Source organism: Ostrea edulis, chromosome 3 (genome assembly GCF_947568905.1).
Source record: "Ostrea edulis chromosome 3, xbOstEdul1.1, whole genome shotgun sequence".
NCBI classification, from domain to species: Eukaryota; Metazoa; Mollusca; class Bivalvia; order Ostreida; family Ostreidae; genus Ostrea; species Ostrea edulis.
The window spans coordinates 12,586,587-12,610,167 of NC_079166.1; the positions used below are offsets into that span (position 1 = coordinate 12,586,587).

At 34.2% G+C, this 23,581-nt stretch overlaps 1 protein-coding gene and 1 long non-coding RNA gene across 3 annotated transcripts; one reads left to right on the forward strand and one right to left on the reverse strand.

Annotated features, from left to right (window-relative positions):
- The first annotated feature begins 419 nt into the window (after positions 1-419).
- LOC125675378 (furin-like) lies at positions 420-21,671 on the forward strand. Of its 2 annotated transcripts, none has more exons than XM_056160065.1 (16): positions 420-832; positions 984-1,082; positions 1,344-1,433; positions 1,731-1,856; positions 1,966-2,033; positions 3,450-3,538; positions 7,042-7,211; positions 8,442-8,651; positions 9,524-9,621; positions 9,957-10,060; positions 10,364-10,481; positions 10,811-11,124; positions 11,230-11,298; positions 12,279-12,374; positions 14,725-14,799; positions 21,059-21,671. In XM_056160065.1, exons 1-16 carry the CDS (start codon positions 668-670, stop codon positions 21,316-21,318), a joined length of 2,151 nt encoding a protein of 716 aa, XP_056016040.1. In that variant the 5' UTR covers positions 420-667; the 3' UTR covers positions 21,319-21,671. The 2 variants fall into 2 exon arrangements, with proteins under 2 accessions (XP_056016040.1, XP_056016041.1); XM_056160066.1 differs by having other exon boundaries at positions 426-665.
- LOC125678973 (uncharacterized) lies at positions 17,244-21,071 on the reverse strand. The gene is made up of 2 exons (XR_008801762.1): positions 20,386-21,071; positions 17,244-18,786 (listed from the first exon to the last, which is right to left on the reverse strand). It is a non-coding gene; the product is annotated as an uncharacterized LOC125678973 (long non-coding RNA).
- Positions 21,672-23,581: the final 1,910 nt, after the last annotated feature.

Consider the following 23,581-nt stretch of genomic DNA (forward strand, 5'->3'; position numbering starts at 1 on the left):
CCTAGAAACGGGCGGGGCTCTTATCCCCGACCCCCCCCCCCCCCCCCGATAGGTGGTGTCTTACCTGTTCGATATTGTTGGTGTAATTAAGTTTGTTGCTTTGCCCCGGGGTACAAATTCAAGCTACATCTCTTATTAGAATAAGTTTTCTAAAGGAATGTTATCTCACAGAATAACTTAGGTTCCTAATCACTTATGAGTTTAAATTAAAAGCCCGAAATTTACTGACGGAGGTTTACAACTTGATAGATTCAATATATCGAATTACTTAAAAAAGTGATCATTTTGTAGTGATTCACAGGAACATTTATTTCTTTTTATTCAACGTTTAACAAAGGCAAAGTGACATTAAATTCCTTCGATAAATAAATAATAGAAACAGCAGACTTATCTAAGGTAAACATTTAGTGATATGGAAAACATGCACTAAACGTCTGATAAAAAATCAATAAGGAAATGCATGTGATAAGGATTGGATATGCGTTTTGTAGTGACAGAGAAATGCACTCATTCGGTTAGAAAATCTAATTTTTTCTGCAGAACAATATTATCAACGAACAATCAATGCTTAGAAACGCCGGTAAATATATTCATGACGACGTTGGACGTCCCGGACTTCCGTGAACAGTGCATGTGATGGACTTCAGACATGTTTGGTTAACTGAGTATGTGTTATGTATTATGTATTTCATTATTATTCATCATCATATCTCCCTATATTTACTGTAAACCCAAGTCATTTTATACCAACGAATGGGTGATCCAAGTGGAAGGCGGGGCCAAAGATGCCGTACACGTGGCATCTACGTATGGGTTACAGTTGCTAGGAGAAGTAAGTATCATGAAGAAAATTGATCAAATTATAAAATTGTTTTTATATATAAAACAAAAAACTGTAAAGTAATTATTTGACTAGTTGTTGATAAAATGAATTGCAAATATGATAGAACCTCAGTACATTTGGATTATGTTCCTCTGTACAGGTCTTTCCGTATTACTATCATTATAAACAACACGACAGAACAAGACGCAGTGTTCGTCCGTCCCTTCACACACATAGAAGATTACTGAGGCACCCCAAGGTAAACAATTCCATTTTCATAAATTAAATTGTTCAACATCAACTCACTAATTTACCATATCTATTCATGTTTCTCATATTCCTGTAATGTACATATGTCTTAAGATGAACGGAAAATTAATCTCGTCAATCATAATAGGTGTATTTCATTTTACTTCACTAATAAATGTTGCTATTATCTTTTAAGTTCTGAATTACCGGGTGCTTCGTGTCGTAAAGCACGTTATTCGGTTAATTTGTTTTTCTTTTACCTTTGTTTCAGATAACTACTGCTAATCAAGTATTGTGGAAGTTGCGACATAATCGAGCTACGCCATTCAATGATCAGTTTTGGTCGGACATGTGGTACATAGTGAGTATCTCTTTGAAATGTTGTCGATCAAATGGCAAATTTACTAGTACTGATATGGTCTTCAATTCTTTTTTTGTATAATATTCTTAATGAAAATAGGAAATTATTGTTTCATAGGTAAGTTACAAAGTACTAGTACTATCGCTACCTGTATGTCTTATTGCTCTTAGAATATACCTTATTGTTACTTCCGGTTACATCTCACTTTATAGATACACTGGATTCTATTCTTGTAAGCACTAGACTAAGTCGTTCTAAAATTTGACTAGTATATGTCATTCAGCACCTTAATTACAGACAAGTGCATCGCCTTCAATGAAAGTGTCCGAGGCCTGGAATCTTGGGTACCGAGGAGACGGGGTAACGATAGGGATTGTGGACGATGGCGTCGACGTCAATCATCCTGACCTGGCGGCAAATATAGTATATTATACTTACATACATGTACTACATTGTTATCATATTCCGCTTCTTTGTGAACAGCATTTTGTGTTTGTAAGTTATTTTTATGTTCTTTGTCTTTGTATCTCAGGCCAGAACGAGCAGCTATGATTTCTTCGCTAACGACGGGGATCCATCTCCAAGTCTTTCATCTCGGGGGTTAGTGCTCTGATATTCAGTAAAACACACTCATAGAGAAGTGTTGGCGACAACGGCTTTTGATTCACTAACCTATCATTGGGTCAAATGCTATCTGTCGTGTTTCATACCAAGGCCGTTCTTGTCACATTGATTCTGACTACGGATTAAACCGTTTACCTGATCAGGATATAGGGCTCACGGCGGATGTGACCGGTCGAAATGATTTGCTTACTCCTCCTAGGCACCTGATTCCACCTTTGGTGTATCGAAAGGCCTGTGTTTGCCCAACTATATATTTTGTGTTCCTCTTATGAGTTACGAGATTCATTACTGTTCGTTATCTTCACCTTTTCATAAACCTAATTCCTTATAACATGATTTAAAACTACAGGGAATAAAAACCGTTTCGCTGTAAACGTGAATTCATTATAAAAGTGCTCATTGTAACCACCTTTTACTGTAGGATAAGGCGGGGGCACATTAAGTGTCAAGAAATGAAATATATAGCATTCGTGATGTTCATCTGTTACGGTTAAAACATTTGACGTCACAGTGCGACGGGCAGATGTTAAATTCAGCGCGGATTGAAAAGATCTAAGCTTATCGCCACGCACGGATGAGAACATTTCTTTTAAGCGCGGACTGCCTTGAAAACTTTGGTTTGAAATTCCAATTTCTATGTTGATTGTCAAACCACTTAGTTTTACTCTGATTGTATTAATGGATTATAATGTTAAACAATTGGTGAAACGTATTGAAAAGGAAAAAATGAGGGGAACATAATTATTACTTCAAGATGCCCGTCGCACTGACTTCAAATGTTTTGACTGTGGCAGATGAACATCACGAATGCTGTATATTTCATTTCTTCCAACTTAATGTGCCCTCGTCTTATAGAATGCTCCCGAATATATCTGCATAGTGTTATAGAAAAAGGACTATGTGAGTATGCTATGGACCTTTCATTTTAAGTTTTAATTAAAGTATATCGTGTTTTTATAAAAGTACACGCACTGCTTTCATATACAACATCCCTATGTCATATGTCAATGCATAATAAATGTACAACTTGGCCCGGAATTTTTAACCATTGATGAAAAAGTAGAAGTCTCTCCTCAAACATAGAGAGATAAATGGGGAATATTTTAATCATGTGATGGCCAATTTATGGTACGAAATTTGGTGTAAATATCAACACAGTTCGAAGCTTGAAATTAAATTCAAATCTCAAATATTTCAAAGGAATTTCCAGTTTTCACCTTTGTTTATGCGCCAAATGATATCCCAACTATCCATGTAAATATCTCTTTTTCATTTACATTCAATGTTTGCTAAGTATTTACATGTATTTTTCAAATGGAAATACATATACATGTACATGCATATCATTTTGTCGTTGAAATGTTTCTTTTATCACAGCATTATATATAACAGGCATGGTACAAAATGTGCTGGAGCGGCAGCGGCAGTTGCAAATGATTCACTGTGCGGTGTTGGATCTGCATACAAAGCAAAGATTGCAGGTACATGTACGATTGAAATCCGATCACAATAAAACATTCCCTCACCAATAGATATATCACTCCGCACCCATTCACTCACAATCACCATAGCGTTATTACACCTTAAATAAACCTATCACGATATTAAGGTAGCTATTGATAGCTAGCACCCAAAAAACCGCTCATTGAATTTATTTTCAATTTTATTTATTATAACATTTTGACTTTATCTTAAAACATATCAAAAAATCAACAAAAGTAATCAGGTTAATTTTCGAGGAAAGCGAGATTGAAATCCCCTCTTTTGTAGCCCCGAAAGGCAAAAATACCAAAATTAAGCAAATTAACACAGGAGCCAATAAAAATTTTATTGACACCAGAAATATTGTTTGTCATATATAGTTATGTAAATTACACACAAACAGATAAAAAATCAACATTTATTAGAAATTCAAAATGCATCAAAGGAAAACATTGGGATGATTCGACTTGGCAATTGGCCAAATTTACCCTAAATATGGCGTTTCTCAAATACTATCAGGCATACATTTTCTGACAACAACAAAATTCTGCTCATAAAATTTCTGATTTTATTTCATTTTTACAATAAGTCAAGTAGTATCTAAAATATTGAATAGAAAAAAATATACCAAATGAGGTTTAATCTGAAACTATGTCAGATTTTGTAACCCTACCCCCTCCCTTCTAGAAACGAATTTTAAGAGATACAGTCAGCAGAGATAAATTATTGACCTTAAATGATTAAGCATTCCCAAATTACCACATTGATCATTCAAACTCACAATACTAGAAGTTTCTATGAGCCATTTAAGAATGATATATAGTGTATGCTATTGCAGTTGACCTTTTCGCACTCACAATGATTGCCTAAATATTTAGTTATTTTGAACAAATCTATTACCTATACATATTTTTTGAAAGAAATTTATATCACTATACAGTATAATACACCAAATATGTTTAAATAACCATTTCATATTTCAATAAATAATTAATATCAATGGAAAGAGACCCATGGTCTGCCCATGGATCACTACATGCAAGTCCATCTGAGTCATCTTGCCTTCACAGATAGGTGTGTCTTTCAAAAGTTTAAGATTTTTAATTGTAGTTTCACAATGAACCAAAAACTCACTATTGGATAACTGAGAATGTATATTGCATTAACTAACTGTAGTTTTCCCCAGGTGAAGATCTATGTTCACTGTATGTATAAGGAGGGGGGGGGGGTGAATTAGTTCCATTATGAAACTTTTCTAAAAATTTGATATACATTAATGTATCAATGATGTATGTTTCAACTAAATTTTGAATTACAAGGAAAATTCAAACACATTGATTAAAGTTATAAAATTGATATTCTATCATGTGCACATTTTTTACTAATATATCTAAGAAAGAATAATCAACATTGAAATTTCCTTTACATCTATGCAATATTATTGTCTTTCAAAAGGCATGTACATGTAATACACGAGTACATGTACTTGTTTTCCCTCAAATTCACAATTTAGTTTAAATTATGTTGTACAACATCCACTGCTCTGAGCTCATATAAGTGAAATAATGTTTTTCATCCAAGTCCCAAATTTTGCAGTAGTTCTTTAATCTTCGGAACTTGATCAAACATTTTTAAATTTGTGGAGTTGTGGGGGTCCAGAGGATATGTCATCATCACTGTAAATGGAGTAGTTGTTCAAAATATAGATAAGTATATTTAAATATAGCAAAAAAGATGAATATCTGATATACTCAGAATTGTCTTTACAAATGTTTATCATAAGAAAATATAGTACCTCTCTTGCTGTTATACTTGTTGACTCGAAATCCACATCAACCTACACTGGTCCTATCTAACCTCCCTTGGTCCTCAGGCTGATGCCTAGAAAAAAGACCATCATAATTGATATTTGCACAGTTAGGTCTATATTATACCATTGAGTAATTAGACTGCGTCAGACAATGTGAATTTTAAAATTGTGTCTCAACACATATTCAGTGAAAATTTAAATACTGATTTTTCAAAATTATAAATTGCAACATGAGATGACATGTATATATGTTTTCATAAACTGCCATAAACTTATCATATCTGTTTTATTTACAAAATGTGGGTCAAGAGAAGGGCATACGTGTAGTATACATATCTTACTTATACATACAGTGCATACAGTTGCCTATGAGAGGACATATGTAGACTTGTGATTAATTTACATTATTTTTAAAAAGGTTTTGCCAACCTACATGCTTGTGTGAAACACTAAACCTCAGGTTTGATATATTTCTTAGGTCACTGAAATTTCAAAGTAATAGTATATGTATACATACTACAGTCTAGGGAATTATAATTCAACCCATGCCCCCCCCCCCCCCCTCCACTTTCTATCCGGTTCCCATATACCCCTAGATAGTAGGTCTATACAGATATTTGTTTTTCATTACTTTTATACATGTAGTTCAGGGTATGTTATTTTCGTAACGGTATTTTCTTAATAAACGAGTTGTGAGAGCCCATGTTTACAAATGTGGTATACATTTACATGACATCCGTTCGTTTACAATCACATGCACAGGTGGGAGTTATAGTTTAAGCACACATGGAATACATATATACATACAAAATAATACATCTACTGTATGTCGCGTCGTGTGTTCAAACTTACAGATGTTATTATAAATCGCGTTGTGAAATAGCAGAGGAAATGTGAGTTGAACTTTTGAATACAGATTTATGGCATTTTTTTCACTCACCAAACGAAACTATGATTTCGTTGACCAAGTTGAATGCATCCACCAACTTCCTCTTCTTGCAAGAAACTTTGTTTAGCCTCTCAATGACTGTATAAACAGTATTTAATATCGCAGCATGCTGTACTCGGACATAACGATGTATCAACCAACAACTTTGTTTACGTAGCGCATCTATGTACATAAATTGGTGGTTGGTTTAACATTTCGATTAGCAAAAAGTTTCACACAGATGAAACATTTGATCTACCATTCTTACAAATATTGACGTATACTTATGTGGTATGTGCATATTTTCTCTAGGCGAGTCAGTCACAGCAACAAAACACTTTCGGAACCGCTTTTTGTTTTTTGACTTATTCTATGACGGAGTAAGGAATTCCGGAAAATGAATTCACGTGAAAATACACAATTTTTACTGATCACGTGGTTGCTATCCGTCGCTACCTTAATACACACCCATTCACTCACAATCATCAAAGCGTTATTACACCTTGAATAAACCTATCACGATATTAATACGCACCCATTCTCTCACAATTACCGTAGCGTTTTTACACCTTAAATAAACCTATCACGATATTAATACGCACCCATTCACTCACAATCATCATAGCTTTATTACACCTTAAATTAATCTATCACGATATTAATACGCAACCATTCTCTCACAATTTCCATAGCGTTATTACACTCCCAAATAGATATGTTCCAATACACCTAACTTTTATTGTGTACTTACCTTGTGTGTGCAGGGATACGAGCCAGTGATGGCGGGTCCTCCTCTGTCATGGAGGCGCAGTCATTAAACCATGACTGGAATAATATCCAGATCTACTCTAATAGCTGGGGAGGAGAGGACAAAAAAGGATTTGACGGTCCCGACGCCATCGTAAACCTCGCAATCATTAGGGGAATCGTGCAGGTATGTATGGGTGTTCAGTTTTAAGGTAACTAAATTTTATCTTTAGGTATTTTAGTATTCATATTTTATTTGAAAGCAGTTTAAAGTTAAAGCCACATATGTCGTATTCTTTGGCTATCACCCTAGGAATAAAAAGCATGTATTTTATAACAAGTTATACACTTTATGGAAATTATGCAATTTAACTCGGTCGGATTAAACAGTAATCACGCTAATTTCCTATTTAATTACGCATTTTCCAAGTCGGATATTGAACGCCCCATTTCAAAATATTTATGATCACGTGACGTAGCACACATAATTTCGAAAGTAAACAAGCCAATGTGAAAGTGTATACGGCCTGCAGGGTGTTATCGAGACACCTTTAGCAATACAGACAGTCAGAAGAAAAACAAGATAGAGAGAACCACTTTGAGCAATAGAAGGGGAGTTAAATTCTATGTTTAACATGGAATCACCATTCAGTACGACTATATACTGTAACTCCCATGTTTCGAATAATATTGTTCTCGTGCGCTTGTGCACAACCACCATATTCGTCACTCCTTTATATATATCATTGCTTTCTCCTTACATCGTGTAGACCAGTACTCCTTTAATACCCATATATTATTTGTCGGAAAATGTCGAATCATATCGGTTTTCATTGTTTAACATACTGACGAAACTGTGGTCTAGTTCTTAACATCAAACAAAATACTGTTTGATGCAGCACATATTCGTTGAATAGTAATCCAATCACATAATGGTATATGCTGCATGAAGATTTATAACTAAAACATCTCGTTGAAAACAAATTTTAGATTCCGTTCGTTATTCCTCAGACATAATAACCGTATGGCGTACCATAGTATGTCATTTTGTAGAATGGGACATTCCATTTCAACGTATTACTAACCCTGGAGGTCTGGCTTGAATAGTGATATTTCAGAAATGTTAATTTAAGGTGAAGTTTCAATTCATCAAAGCAAACAAAGCAGACTTTTGTCATTGTAAACCAACGCTACTTTATCAAAACAAAACAAAGAAATTCTTGTAATGATTCTGTAAAACCTTTTCTAGAAATTCAAATATCCCTACGAGCGATGTATTTGCAAATATCCTTAACTTTTTGATCGGCATATTACACAGATATGACAGTATGATATAGCTATAATTAGAAAATGGTTATAAATACTACATTGCAAAACTATGAGTTAAAATAAAGCCTTTAAACTTGAAATATTTCAGGGGCGGTCAGGTTACGGCTCTGTATATGTATGGGCGGCTGGTAATGGTGAAAATGAAGATAACTGTAATGCGGATGGATATGCGAATAGCATATACACCATAGCGATATCTAGTGTTAACAGTGATGGGTATGCTGCAAGCTTCAGCGAAGTCTGCTCAGCAGCCATGGCTGTAACCTACAGTCAAAGTACTTCAACATCTAATATTGTGGTAGGTATCTAAGGACGGTGAAGTTTTGTTTTATTTTTATTGGATAATTTTCTGTTCGTTCTGCTCTTTAGATATATGTTTTATATTTTTATTACTATTCTATGGTTTGTCATGCACGTTGTTCCGTTGTTATGTGTATGTAATAAAAAAAATCATCGATGTACATATATTTTTTGTTTTCCATAACGAACTTATTTATTTAAGTAAAGAACTTCCCAAGAATGTTTCTTTACTTAAAAACGAAACAGATAGAGAGAGCGACGGAATTAGATTATATCCCAGGCAAGCTGTCTTCGGTAATCCATCTCCTTACATTTGATGATTTTGTTCCCTAATCAATTTAGAGTAAATAGCCATTATTAATTTATCCCATAACTTTTGACCATACCACCTTCAATACAATTTAATTCTTAGAATAACCATATAGTATATTAATCAAACATTGATATAAATCCAACTTTGATAATTATCACCCCAAGTTTGATCAAAACATTGTCTCTGTTTAGTTAATCCAATCCTAACACAGGCGTATTTCGTTTTGAAGAAAATAAGAATATTTCATGATTCATATAATTGAATACGAATACACGGTGTTAATGGAAAAAGCATGCGTTATAGATGCCTAAAAGAATCTACCCTAAAATGCAATGGACATCTTTGTATGAAAGGTGAAGATAACGAACAGTGATCAATCTCATAACTCCTATCAGCAATACAAAATAGATAGTTTGGCAAACACATACCTCTGGACACACCAGAGGTGGGATCAAGTGTATGTATTAAATTCACCTTAAGGGCTGTGCATGCTCTGTATATGATGCGTCTTTTTTAAACCCCTTGTTTTATAAAAAGTTCAAATTCATTCATTGTAGACTACAAAAATGGGTGGTGGGTGCGATAAGTCATTCACAGGAACATCTGCATCAGCTCCGATGGCAGCAGGGATTATTGCCCTTGCTTTACAGGCAAAGTATGTTATGTTTTGTTTTCAATTCATACGCTTTGTTTTCTCACAAGGACATATCTAGAAATTGCAATGGGGGAGTTGAGATTTTCGTTTAGGGATGAGAGAAACGCCTACACCCTAAAAAGGCATACATAAAAATTGTTCGTAAAATGTTTTCAACAAAAGGAGCTTGCAATCCATGTGCCTCCTCCTACATCAGGAATGTCCTGTATGCTTCAGGGGCGGGTCCTTGATATTTCAAACCGGACAAGAAGACAAGAGCTAATCAAATATATTAACCATGTTTATTGTTTTGTTTGAAGTTTTTTATTGTTAAAGTTCTGATGTCTTTTATAAAGAAATGATATGACTTGGAGAGATGTGCAGCACCTGATAGTTAACACCGCACAAATGTCTGGTCTACATGGAAGAGATATTGCATCTAATGGAGCTGGAAAACGATGTATGTGGACAAATAAGTATGCATATGTCTTCCCGGCTTTCTTGGCGAACGAAAATAATAGAATACTATACAGTAGTCGTGCGGTACCTTAAATCATTGCTTGTGACTATAGTGATATGTACAATGTTACTATAAAGAGGAAGAGCTTTGAGCTGTTTTCATAGTGAATATATTTGTTTTTTCTTTAAATAGCCCTGGGCAGAAATAGTACACTTAAGTAATAGAATTAAAGATGTGGAACAAATATGACTGAAAAGAAGAGCATGTGTAAATAGTTCTACAAAGAAGCGTTTTCTATCATAGTTAGTAATTTCTTTGGCTTTGGTTTACTTGATGCTGAGGCAATGGTTTCGCATGCTGCTAACTGGACACTGGTGCCGAGTCAACGAACGTGTACAAGTCCCAACATAGCCGTTCGAAAGTATGCCCGATTAAAACACCATGTGGTTAAGTATAAATTTTAAACTTGTCTGTTTCTAAAAGTAATACAGACCTATTTGTGATTGTCTATATGAATAATCAAATGTCGTTTTTCTCATTAGTTACCATTTTTCAACCCGGCAAACAATAAATATGAACAAAGACACATCTTTGGTGTTTTAAAAGACGTTCCAATCTGTATTCATAAAATGCCTCTATCTTAACAAGCAAATGAAATGAAAATTGACGAACATTCCATAATTAAACATACTTTTGAGTATTTTTCATAAACATATGCTATTCATATGAGCTGCACCACTAAAATTGTAGTGGAAGAATCAGCGGATCAACGAGGCAAATCTTTTCCAAGGTTCAAAGTAAAGGTTGTGAAGGAATGAGCGGTGAAGTTAAATTCCTTGAACATGTGGTTACAGAAATTACGTTTTCTTCTACGCAACGTGGACAGGTGGAACTGTTATTAACATCACCCAGAGGTACTACGACAACGTTGTTAAGTGTGCGACCAGCTGACACACCGTACAGTGGGTCCATCACCTGGTCGTATATGTCCGTGCATTTCTGGGGAGAAGACCCCAAGGGAAATTGGACTTTGAAAATGTATATAAGAGACACTTCAACTTCAGGTAGTTAGCATAGTTATATAGAACAGTGTCTATCTTGTGCTTAGTTTGTGGCTCTCTATGTTTCATAGTGTTAATTGAACTATCGTATTTGATTGAAATTTACAGGTTCACTTGACAAATGGAAACTGACATTACATGGAACAAAAATTGATCCGAAATTAGGAATAGCTGCAGGTAATGTGGCAGTCTTCTTTGTCTCCATTGATAAACCAATGTATATGGCTCATTTGCGTCACAATCATTGTTACAGTAATGCTTCTGTTGACAATACATGTACATGTAACATCCATTAAGACGATAAATGTTCATCTTATAAGTGACTGTTGATTATCATCATTTGTGAACTATATATTCGACAGTTGGGACACCTTCTAAATAATACCTTTCTTTTTTCAATTTAATACCAAATCGACTAAATTTAAATCTTTCAAGCTGATGCTATCCAAATAGGACGGTGCACAAGATTGTTCAAATTTTCATTTCTGAATTCGTCGATACTGTCAGCGTTCAACTATTATTTTTATTTAACACCATGCCATAGAGTGTTTTGTGTGTTGTCTCAATCAATTGTCTTAATGGATGTTCAGGACCTTTACGATTAGTTGAATACTAATTTGTGAGAATTTACAGCTTGTTGATTCTGCTCATGCTGTTACATGTGTATGCACTTAATGTGTTTATCGTGTTCATCCCATACATGTGCAACGCTTTTACAAGACTTTATTTCATTTCAAAATATTATAACGTTAAAATATTCAATATGTCTTGAAGTAGGTAATGAATTATGCGTATCTGATTGTTGGTATAGGCTCGTAAACATGTGAGTAAATTATACTGAACACATTATATACAAAGAAAAGTACCATAACAGTGGTTAAAATGTCCAAATAGTCGAAGATTAGCACCTTTGTCTTTTTGCATTAAATCATAGGAAATGAATTTAATTTTGGCGGATATTATGCGATATAACTTGATTTAAGTCGTTTATGCGTTTTTTAAAATCACTTTCATGGATTACAAAACGTAAAATAACCCATATCTCTCTCTCTCTCTCTCTCTATATATATATATATATATGTATATATATATATATATATATATATATATATATATATATATATATAACACGACATAAAACTGCATATTTCCTTTAGAACCTGATCCTGTAACAATGACAGTTCCAACAACAACAACAACAACAGTCCGTGGTGAAACCACACCCAAAAAGACTTCAGCTTATATCATTATAGGTATAATATGTGGGATATTTTTCGCAATAACTGTACTTTGTACGTGTTTTTACCTTTGCAATCGTCGTAAGAGATGTAAATCTGGTAAGGTGCAGGAAGATGAATGTAAACAGAGTAACAATGCTGAATATGAAGACCAATCCATTGTCAATACAGAAGAATTATAGAATAAAAAGTGCATATGTAGAACAGGCTTTCAAACCAGTGAATGCGGTGACTCAGTAATAAGGAGACAGTGTGATTGTTAATGTCATATGAACTTGTTTTTTTATTTACATTTGTATTATCAACTATGCGTTTCATTGCGTCCACTAACTCGGAAGATTGCTCGATATGAAACTATTAAAATTAGTGTTATTTTTCAAGTGCAAATGCAATATCAGATGTTTTCGCATATGTGCTAAAGAGAGGTTTTTAATTCATAAAGGATTGAAGAGCCATGTATTAATTGTATCAATTGGATAGATATTAATGGAAATATCTCTAAAACCTGAAAAAGTTACGAATAGCAACTACTGAAACAGAAAACTTTGATTAGTTGCTTAATGATTTGTCCTCTCTAGAGTATTTTATTCGTGTAGAAACGTTACCAGCTTTCGGAGACTTAATTCCGAGCTGTAGTAGGCACTAGGTGCCATTTAGCTCTGGGTCTCTTTATCGTAGGCAAAATTCAAAATCCCCGTGCTTTCACTTTTTAACACCCAGTGCTTTATGGAGGAACCTTAAAACTTTTAAGATGTTAGGTATGCCACGGCCGACGCTTACTTGTTCTAAGCACCTGATATCATCTCTGGTGTATCGGTCCGTGTCCATGTTTGCCCTACTCTTAATTTTGTATTCTTTATAGGAATTACGAGATTGATCACTGTTGCTATATTCAAATTTCATCACGTGCAAATGTACATTCTACATAGATTGCGTTTGCAGAAAACGGCTCTTTTCTATAAGTAATAATTTTCCAAATTATAAGTGTTGATATAAAACAACTTGGAAAAAGTCGAATTCCAGATAGTACGTAACATTGCCATAGTGTTATTATCAAAGTAGAGGCCAGAATTTTAAACTACAATTTATCACAGTAAAGTATATATTTCTTTTTATACATATGTAGTTATTATTTTTGTTTATTTACGAGATGCCAGAAATAAAAAAAAAACCTTACCTTTACTTGATTGATTGTTTGTTTTACGTCCCGTCGATAAATTTTCACTAATATTGAGACGTCACCAGTTGTAGGTGAAATAACAAATTTATAATTATGCTTAGCTTCCATGGCTGTAGCAGTCAGGGTTCTTCATCGTGCCACCGCCTACCGCGATACGGAAGCTCCTTTTTAATGTAATATCAGAATGATCCGTGAGTCTCACTTCTAAATCCCGAGTGTTTGGCGAAAGACAATCACTTCCTTTGTTTACGTCTTAGGTTTGACACGGCCATGACACGAGCGGCGCTCAAATTCACGACCTCCCGGTTACGAAGCGAACGCTCTCCCATTATTTAATCTCCAACAGCCCTTTGGTACAGCTTACTTGATAAAGGTTTCTGTTGGTGTGCTGGAGATACAACTGAATCAGAACACTATCGCCATCGTTTTTTAATTGGTGACGGAAATGGCCGAGAAGCTATGATATAGTACGATTCCAGAGCTGAAACAGTTGGTGGGCGTAGTAAACTGTTCTTTTGCCAAGAATTCAGAAGCATAAGTAAAATTTGGGGGTATTTATGATGATGCATTCTAAAGTTTCGATAAGCTATGAAACGACAAAGAAATGGCCAGGCATGTGCAGTATAGATTAATTAGATAAATTTGCGGCATGTCATTTATCTTGTTTGAATGAAAGCTGTTCTATGGGATTCCGAACAGCAAACCAACCAACCTTCAGAGAGTATTACTTTCAATTTTACATCCTCGCAAATTTACTATAGATATTATTTTCGGTAAATTAAGTGCTTGCACAAAACAATGGACATGCAGGGCCTACGTGTATTAAATTATATGTGGAGTCATAAGATATAAATTCATTTATTGTTAGCGCAATGCATAACTATTCGGAATGCTATTCTGTATGTATTTGGATATTTGGACATATGTTCATCTACCTGATACTATAAAATGATATATACCATAAAGCGAAAAAAGGAATGGTTTATAACCCCCAACCCTACCAACACCTACATGTAAGCACTTGATCCCACCTCTCGTATATCCAGAGGTCTGTGTTTGTTCATATCTCTATTTTGTAGTGCGTATAGGAGTTACGAGATTGATCACTTTTCGTTATCTTCATCTTTCCTCTATTGTAATGTTTGCTTCAAGCAAGCTGAATTCTGCGTGTCCTTATCTTTCCAGAGGCTAGTACCCTGACAACTGTCACAGATCTCATTTCATCAGTCATCACTCTGGACTCCTTTTCTCACAGAATAGGTATCCAATGAAATTACATGTTTGATAAGAAAATTACTCTGAGTTTAAGATATCTAAGTAAATCTGTAAATTGCTATCCAATTGAATTAGGATACTTTAAATTGACAACGTATGAAAAATAACTTTAGTGTTCAAATTCATGGATAAACCATATCGGACTATAGTTTTTTCTCGATTGTAATATACCTGTCCTTTCTTATCGGTATAGTTATATATTCTAAATATTGCTTTTGTATGATAACCATGTATACTCCTTCAAATAATACTTAAGTACTATTTTTTATTTCCAAATTAATGTGGTTAATGTGTATAAATTGAAGAAATCGAATAACTTGTGCAGCGCAAATTATTTCATTTCACCCCAGATGAAAGGATTTGTTGAAATTTGTAGTTCATTTTTGACTAATTTAAGTCTCAGATACATGTATCTTGTATTGGCTTTATTCGTGTTACGTATCTGTATAACACCGAGTTTATCAACTGAAGATAGTGAAGTAAGGATGTATCACACTAAATTCAACATACTAGATAATGTGTAAAACAATATGGGGTAGTTAGATATGCACAGATACAATTACTGGGGAAAGTAGCACGTTGCATGTTAATAAAACAGTCAGTAGAAAGACTCAAGGAAAGCTGTTGTGTAAAAAAGTCTGTTTTGGACACTATTTTCATTATATGAGAGCATATAAGTTCACTTCTTTTAAATCAAGACAGGCTACTGACAAATAAGTTGATGCTACTCGGATTTCGACAAATTATATGGTCGTTTTAATGATCGACTAGTACAACCTGCCATTGGGTAAAATGTTATCTGACATGTTTCGTGTCAATTATTTGGCCAATCGCTAAATACCGATTTTGACTACGGACTACTGCTAATTACCTGATCAAGATACATATCTTACGGCGGGTTTGACCTGTCGAAAGGGGATGTTACTCCTCCTAGGTACCTGGTTCCACCTTTGTTACATCTAGGGGTCCATGTTTGCCTTTCTCTTAATTTTGTAGATCCTTTATAGGATTTATGAATTGGATCACTGTTCATTATCTTTACTTCTATACCTGTACAACTGTATTTTTTGAATGGATATTCTTGGCACACTGATTTTGACTGCGGATAACTCCGTTTACCTGATCAGGATATGGGGCTCACGGCGGGTGTGACCGGTCAACAGGGGATGCTTACTCCTCCTAGGCACCTGATCCCACCTCTGGTGTGTCCAGGGGTCCGTGTGTGCCCAACTATCTATTTTGTATTGCTTGTAGGAGTTATGAGATTGATCACTGTTCGTTATCTTCACCTTGCATATTGTTTTATTTTTGTTTCATTTTAGTAATGTAATACTGCAGTATTGATACCTTTATGAAAATCTAGCATAGAATTTGGAGCATTTGTATTTTCAAAGGACTAAGACCATGTTTAGCTATATCGGCCCTGTGGTGTGTTAAAAAATAAAGCAGAATGAATTGAAATAAAATTGTTATCATTTGATAATATAATCTTTATACCATCGCGACGTGCCAAGTTTTCCCCGCCAAAACGTCAGCTTGTGGAATTCTATACAAGACAAAACCGGTATCGGTCTGGTTTTCTGCAGAAATCTCCACTTTTTTCAAATTTAGTCATATAATTCATATAAAACACGACCTTCGATCCAGAAACTGACTGTAGTCTATCAAAATCTATCAATACAAATAAATTTTGTACGAACGATTTTTTGGATCGAAAGGTGTGCTGTTGATGAATATCAACTTTGAAATAAATCGAGAGCAATCCGGAATTATTTATTTTTGTGAGAGTTGTGGGTATTTTATTAATTATGTTGCTTTGAAAAATTAAAACAATATACTTATGTGGAGTCTACATCATTCCCATGCAGAATACACCCCTATGTGGTGTTTTTATCACAAGTTTGTACAGGAATTCTAAAAGCTATAGAATTTTGATGCGTAAACAAACGAATCTGCTGTCCGACAAATCGGATCTTCAATGCTATAGAAAGTTTTTATTTAGACGACACCAACAGAATTACTAAGATCAAAATGAAAAGAATTTATAGAACATGCATTGATATAACTAAAACTATTGTCGATATATCGAGAGTATAACGTTCACTGGGGCAAGTAAATATATGAAGGATTTTTGAGCAAGTGACGTCATAGACGTCGTGGCTTAGTGGTAGAGAGCCCGTCCTTCAATCGGGAGATCCGGGTTCAATTCTTACCCGTGTCAATATTATTTTTTTTAAAATCATAATGTTAACTACATTTTTCTTGGCGTTATTGAAAAATTTATTTCTTCCAAGACACTGAAGATGAAATTATACCTGAATACAAATAAAAATCAATAGGCCTATGTAATCACAGAACACCAAGAAAATATGCAAGGATTACAGATTACATTTTTTAAAATTCATTGAAAAAAAAACACCCCAAAATACTTTATTTTCGGACTTGATTTTATTTCAAAGTATGAACCAGCAAAAGATAATGGAAAGGAAAGTTTTTCCAATGCATTTAATGTACAGAAGAAAAGTCAGAAAAAATGTGAATCCATTAGCTATTCGTCATTTCCTGCAGAGTAAGAACTTTCTTGTTGAAACCACCACATGCTATATTGTGTAGCAAGTGTAGACATGTGTATCAGTAAATTCACATCCAACAAAATTGTCACCACCAGTCTCGGCCACTTCCTGAGACAAAGTCTCTACAGACAATTTCAATACCTCTCGACAGAACCAGGGCTGGGGTAATGGTAATTAAATGACAGCCAATTCAATGTAATGGGGGTGTAATGGACCATTTTTGCATTACAAGTAATGGTAATGTAATGCATACTGTACTGCACATTATTTTTCATTACATTTACACTACTTCAAATATTTGATGATATTTTGAAGATTTAGAATAATTCATTTTATTAGTAATTGACTGAAGCATTTGAAACATTGATGACAATCAAATGCAATGAATAACTTAATAGATATGTTTCCTAACATTGCTGAATATTTTGTGTACATATGTTAATGTATAATTAAAAATCATAATACAGAAATAATTTTTCTGCCATTTCTTTAATATCTGACAGTATGTTATGTAAATGTGTAATGTAAATTCACTCTCAAGTAATGTAATACATTATATTTTAAAATAGGAGTAATGGTAATGCGAAATTTTCTAGGTAATGTAAGGCGTTACATTACTATGTAATTGACCTCAAGCCTGGATAGAACACCTTCTCATGCATATATGCAAGTGCCTTGGACCCCAACTTGTCATTTCCTCTTTTGCAAGATTTTCAGCATTTCTTCATAAAGATCATAATTCCAACTGCAAGGTGTCCAAGATGATGAATTCAGACCTGACCAGTGTTTTTGACAATTTGATAACTTTTGACTCTACACTTTTCATCAGGACAACCATTCTTGAACTCATTCAAAAAGTACATTATGACATTCATAATTCAACATGCAGATTTTCATTTGAATCATCAAATATGAATTCTTCCAATTAATAACACCCCCCCCAAAAAAAAACACTTTAAAAACCTCCACAGGTATATTTCAAATGACATAGAACCATGGTATCAGGATGTCTCTGGAAGTGCCATGGGTTAATAAGGGTTAAACTTCAGAGTCGACATGTTTCTTCCAAGCAATATAGTCTTGTTTGGATCCAGTTTTTCCAGTTTTGATATAACTGCCTGATACTGTACAATGTAGGTGTCAATCTGGTCCCCCTATTGTGGGAATCTGTTTCCACATAACTGCTGTATAATCTGGTACCTTGCTATTGGCAGACACAACAAGGAAGCTATTCCTGCAGTGATGTCCAACACTTATCCTCATGTGTCACTGATGCCACTATCATTGATGAATCTGATGGCAGTGATGATAGCATTATTGAGGAGTAGGAATATGGATTCTTGTCAATCTGATTCATGTCACCCTTGTCATCAATTTTTGCTGTACATATTATATCATCCTGTATTATATCATTATCAAAACTACAGTATATCATAAATGAAAGGTGAAGATAACAAACAGTGATCAATCTCATAACTCCTACAAGCAATACAAAATAGATAGTTGGGCAAACACGAACGCCTCTATTATAATATTCATATAAAAGTTGTACTTTTGTTTCATGTCCTCATGTATTTTCATTGATATAGAATTCAGAAAAATTACATTTATGTATTCGGTGGGAGATTGACATGTCTCCAACTAAACAATAGAGGACAGTTTAGCTACATGTACATTTCTGCATAAATAATTATATACACAAACATTTCATTTGAATTTGATTCCCCATCTAATAATTTTTGTTGTAGCTAATGTTGATATATTATCTTACTTCACAATTATCAGCAAATTCACAAAATATTTTTATCTTTCATACTCTTTCTTGTGGTAAATGTATGGAAAAATTTAATATTCAATAATATAAAGGAGATAAGCTAACAAAAAAACATATGCCTAAATCATGGTAGTACCCATGAAATTCAACATTCTTTGAGTGATTCTATATCTAATCCCAATGCAGGCATGTAAGTTGTAAGTGTAATTGTTGAAATTAAGTTTGACATGTTTACAATTTATCTTGAAATAAGGCATATTTAAATTATAAAACCAAACTGTTCTTATGATTTTCCTGGCTTAATGGTGCTTTTAAGTATTTAAAAATTATTGAATGTAAAAATCATTCCGACTTTTCTAATCCATGTTTCCGCGTAAGGCCAAAAAAAATATATATATGTTAATTGGTTTCCACTTTCCCGACCTACCCTAATTAAAAAATTATGTTGACCCTAACACATTTTTTTCTATTCTCACAGATTTTGCAAATGTCATCACTACAACAAGAATATATTTATTGACTTATGAAGTTATCTATTATGCACTAATACCAGACAGATTCCAAAACACAGAAACAGTTTTTGTTTACAGTAAATTGATGAAATGTATCGATTCATCATATAACTTTTATTTGATTACTAAATAATCACTAAGTCAAGTTTAAACATAGTAGAATACTAGAATACCAAATCATTCGAAAATTATTCAACCTATAACCCCCCACAGGTCTATACATGTTACCCCAGAGACATATACCATTATGGAAATATACATCTATATACAATTATATGTCTCTTTAACCTATACAAATACTTTTTAGACCATACAATGATACATGGAAAGTTCAAAGTGTGAAGTGAGTCGAACATCATGTAAGAAAATTCAAATAGACCCGAGAAGGTCATGCACTTGGAATTGAAAATGGCATGATCGTGAAACAGCTGATTTTTCTGATCAACTGATATACATACAATTTTAAATCTTAACAATATATAATTATAATAGATAAACAATAAATATATGTTGACAACAGTTAACAGATTTGTTGTGGGATTTCCAACAGCCCAATGCGTGAATATTATGAGTTTATGTCAACACACCACAGGCGCACCATACTATTCGTTCCATGCGACTTGTTTATTATTTTTAAGAGCAATTGGTACACCTATTTGGTTATACAGTTTAACGAGTAGAGGTGAAGTATATTCATATTTCTAAAGCTTACGTTGAAATGCGATGAGTACATCCTCTGCAACTTCCACGAACAGCTCAAACAGGCTAACGGCGCGGCGTGTGAAAATGGCCGAATGAAGGATTGAAAAATATGGTGTGCCATTCGGACTATAAGTAAAATAACCTTATTGCGTATTGGGAAAGAAAATTTCTTTTTCAAGATCTTATTATATATTAAACCACTAATTGCATAATTATGTTTTACAATACGTTACCACTTCTAATAATATATAGCGACGTTGTATGACGCAATCTTAAAAAGTAGAGCAAATTATAGGATTTATACTAGTAATGTAAACCTTAAAATAGTGTTCTTTCACGAACTCTACATATAAAAACCAGTTCATTATAGGAAAAGAACATGTTAGAGAATATTTCTAACAAAAAAATATTCACTTTGGACGTTAGGCCGAATTTTGATAAACATGGTCTTAGTCCTTTACTGATCACTACGAAAAATGAACTCATATCTTCCTGGTAGAGTTATGAAAAACTAAAGATTAGGAACGGTGATCAATCTCATAAATCCCTAGAGTATACAAGATGAAGACATATATCATCTGATCAAATTGCTTCTAAGAGGAACGGTATATCACTCTTCATGATGTTTTCCGAGCATGTATATTTTGCTGATTGTGTCGTGCGGTGTTTTTTTATTATTTCAGAATCAAGTCATATTGCATACAGCACTACCGTTTCCCATAATACAGTGCAAAATATAGCTAGTACACTGTACCAGGTGGTAGTCATTGCCCTTGGTGCATTTATTGTCATTGTCGTTGCAGTCATTGCTTTATGTGTTGTATATAAGGAGAAATTCAAAAATAGAACGTCACAGTGTACCAGCGAAGGACACATAGCAGCAAACACCCATTGTGTTAATGAACCTAGAGGACACGCATGGATAGCTAATTTACATTCATAAATACATTTACTTTGCAGTCGTTAGTGTTGTTTATACCTTGATCCATTTCTATGTATAAATCAACAACTGCGATTCAAATATTGATAATGAAGGTACACCACTTGTATAGCCTAACTAATAATGGAGTATGATGAAACTGCAAGGTGCAAGTGCAAATGTCAGATACATGTAAACTGTGTCTTTGTGTATGACACAGATCGTATCATTTAAAAATAATATAACGATATCAGTGCAGTCGACTATTGAATCCATTATGTTTTATTTTCCCCTTGTAAACGGAGTTGTATAGTTGTTACGTTGTATCTATGTACTTGATGGTGTCACTGTATTCCTGATTAAAATTGATACTTGGCTGACAGTATTTAATTAGCGTTGTGCTATGTTTATATTAGATGTACGTGTATATAATATGGTGTTTTACTTGTTCTTATCAAACTTCTGATATCAAAATATTTATCATCGCATCTAAAATTCTAGGTCAGTGATTTTCTTTGGCTTTCCTCTCTGAACGCGCTATCTTAATAGAATTTGAAACAAAATAAAATGTTTTTTTAAGTGCTAAGAAAGTCAAACTTTTATGATATTCCGAGATATAACTCATACAGTGTTGTTTGTGCGATCGAAGCCTGACCTTAAAAGTAATTAAACTTTCTCCAGTATAGATTTGCTCACATTCGGAGCACGAATAATATAAAGCAGGTTCATAAAATCGCAGGGCATATCGGAATTGAAGGGAAAATGTTGGGTTTTTTTCAGATTGAAAATTGCCTCCCTACTTCAAATATTCACATACACCACAATGTAGATACTGAGACCTAGTAAGAGAAAACAATTTCTTTTCCTCAAAGATTTAGTTTCTTTTGTTGGGTTGTGGATTATCGTTTTAAGGTGTGTTAATTGATGAGTATCCATTACTTTTGTTTCGTCCGTTTTTAAGATGTCCTTACATTGGTGTATAGTGTTTATTATATTCTCTTTTGTTCGTATTATACAGTGCTATAAGAAGGCGTATTTGGAATATTTTGTATTACATGTATTTCGAATATGGTTGATTAATTGATTGAAAATTGTTTTACGTCCCTCTCGAGAATATTTATCTCATATGTATACATCCCTATTGTCGGTGAAAGGGTGCAGAATTCAGGAATATGCGCAGCACTTATGGTCATTAAGCAAGGAGGAAATTTTATCGTGCCACACCTGCTGTAACACGGAACCTTGGTTTTCGCGGTCTCATCCGATGGACTGCCCCATTTAGTCGCGTCTTACGACAAGCGAAAAGGTACTGAGTACTCATTCAAACCCGGATCTTCATGGGATTCGAATATTGTTTCCTGACGACTGTGTATAGAAACATCATTTCATAGTGCAGAATACTTCCTTTTGTTTGCAGGGTAGCAGGGACCAAATTATAGTTATTGTTAAGTAACCATCCATTTCTGAAGTCTGGTTTATATTTGGCATGATTAATTTGTTTACCAGTTTCCTTGCATGTTTAGGACGCCGTAAGAGGTTATGGTGTTTACATTACACACGGGCATCAAATGATTCTTTGTACGGACTTTCATAAAGAGGTACAATAAATCTTTTAAGCAGTGTTGAATGAGTATCGCTGCATTTCTAAATAATAATACAGAAATCGTTTACAGTGCATTTTGACATACTCTGGAACGGTAAAGAAAGTCTAGTGGTTAAGACATTAGCTTCGCAATTGGGGTGTACTGGGTTTTTTTTTATTCCGTCATGCATAGTTCATGGACAAAGGACATTCCTTTAGTAAACACACAGCATTCAGAGTGGAAGTCGATGTGTCTTCAAATATTACCTTAGAAATGGGTAAAGAACCTTCAGTATTGAGGTCCTGGGTGTCATTTTTGGCATTTCAAGTAATGGGTAAGACGTAATATTCATATGAGTGACGAATGGGACGAAGCAAAACAGCATTACAACAACAGTAATAAACTGGCATTTTGCATCCTATCTTCTTAAGTTGACATCAGGGTATTATAATATAATGTTGTAACACAGTCAACCTGTGTGGGGAATATTAATTACAAGGATTTTAAACACACATTAAGTTATCTAAAAGAACACGAATTTCTTAACTGTCCAAGATTAAGACTTTTGACCCAGTGAAGTCAATTGAAATCACATGTCGGTACGCCAGTAGAAGATATGTTGTAGCACAGCGTTTTTCAACAGTTGCAGAAAGTGGAGTCTGTAGGAGCACTTAATAGATCGTGCAGTATCACTGGACCGATTC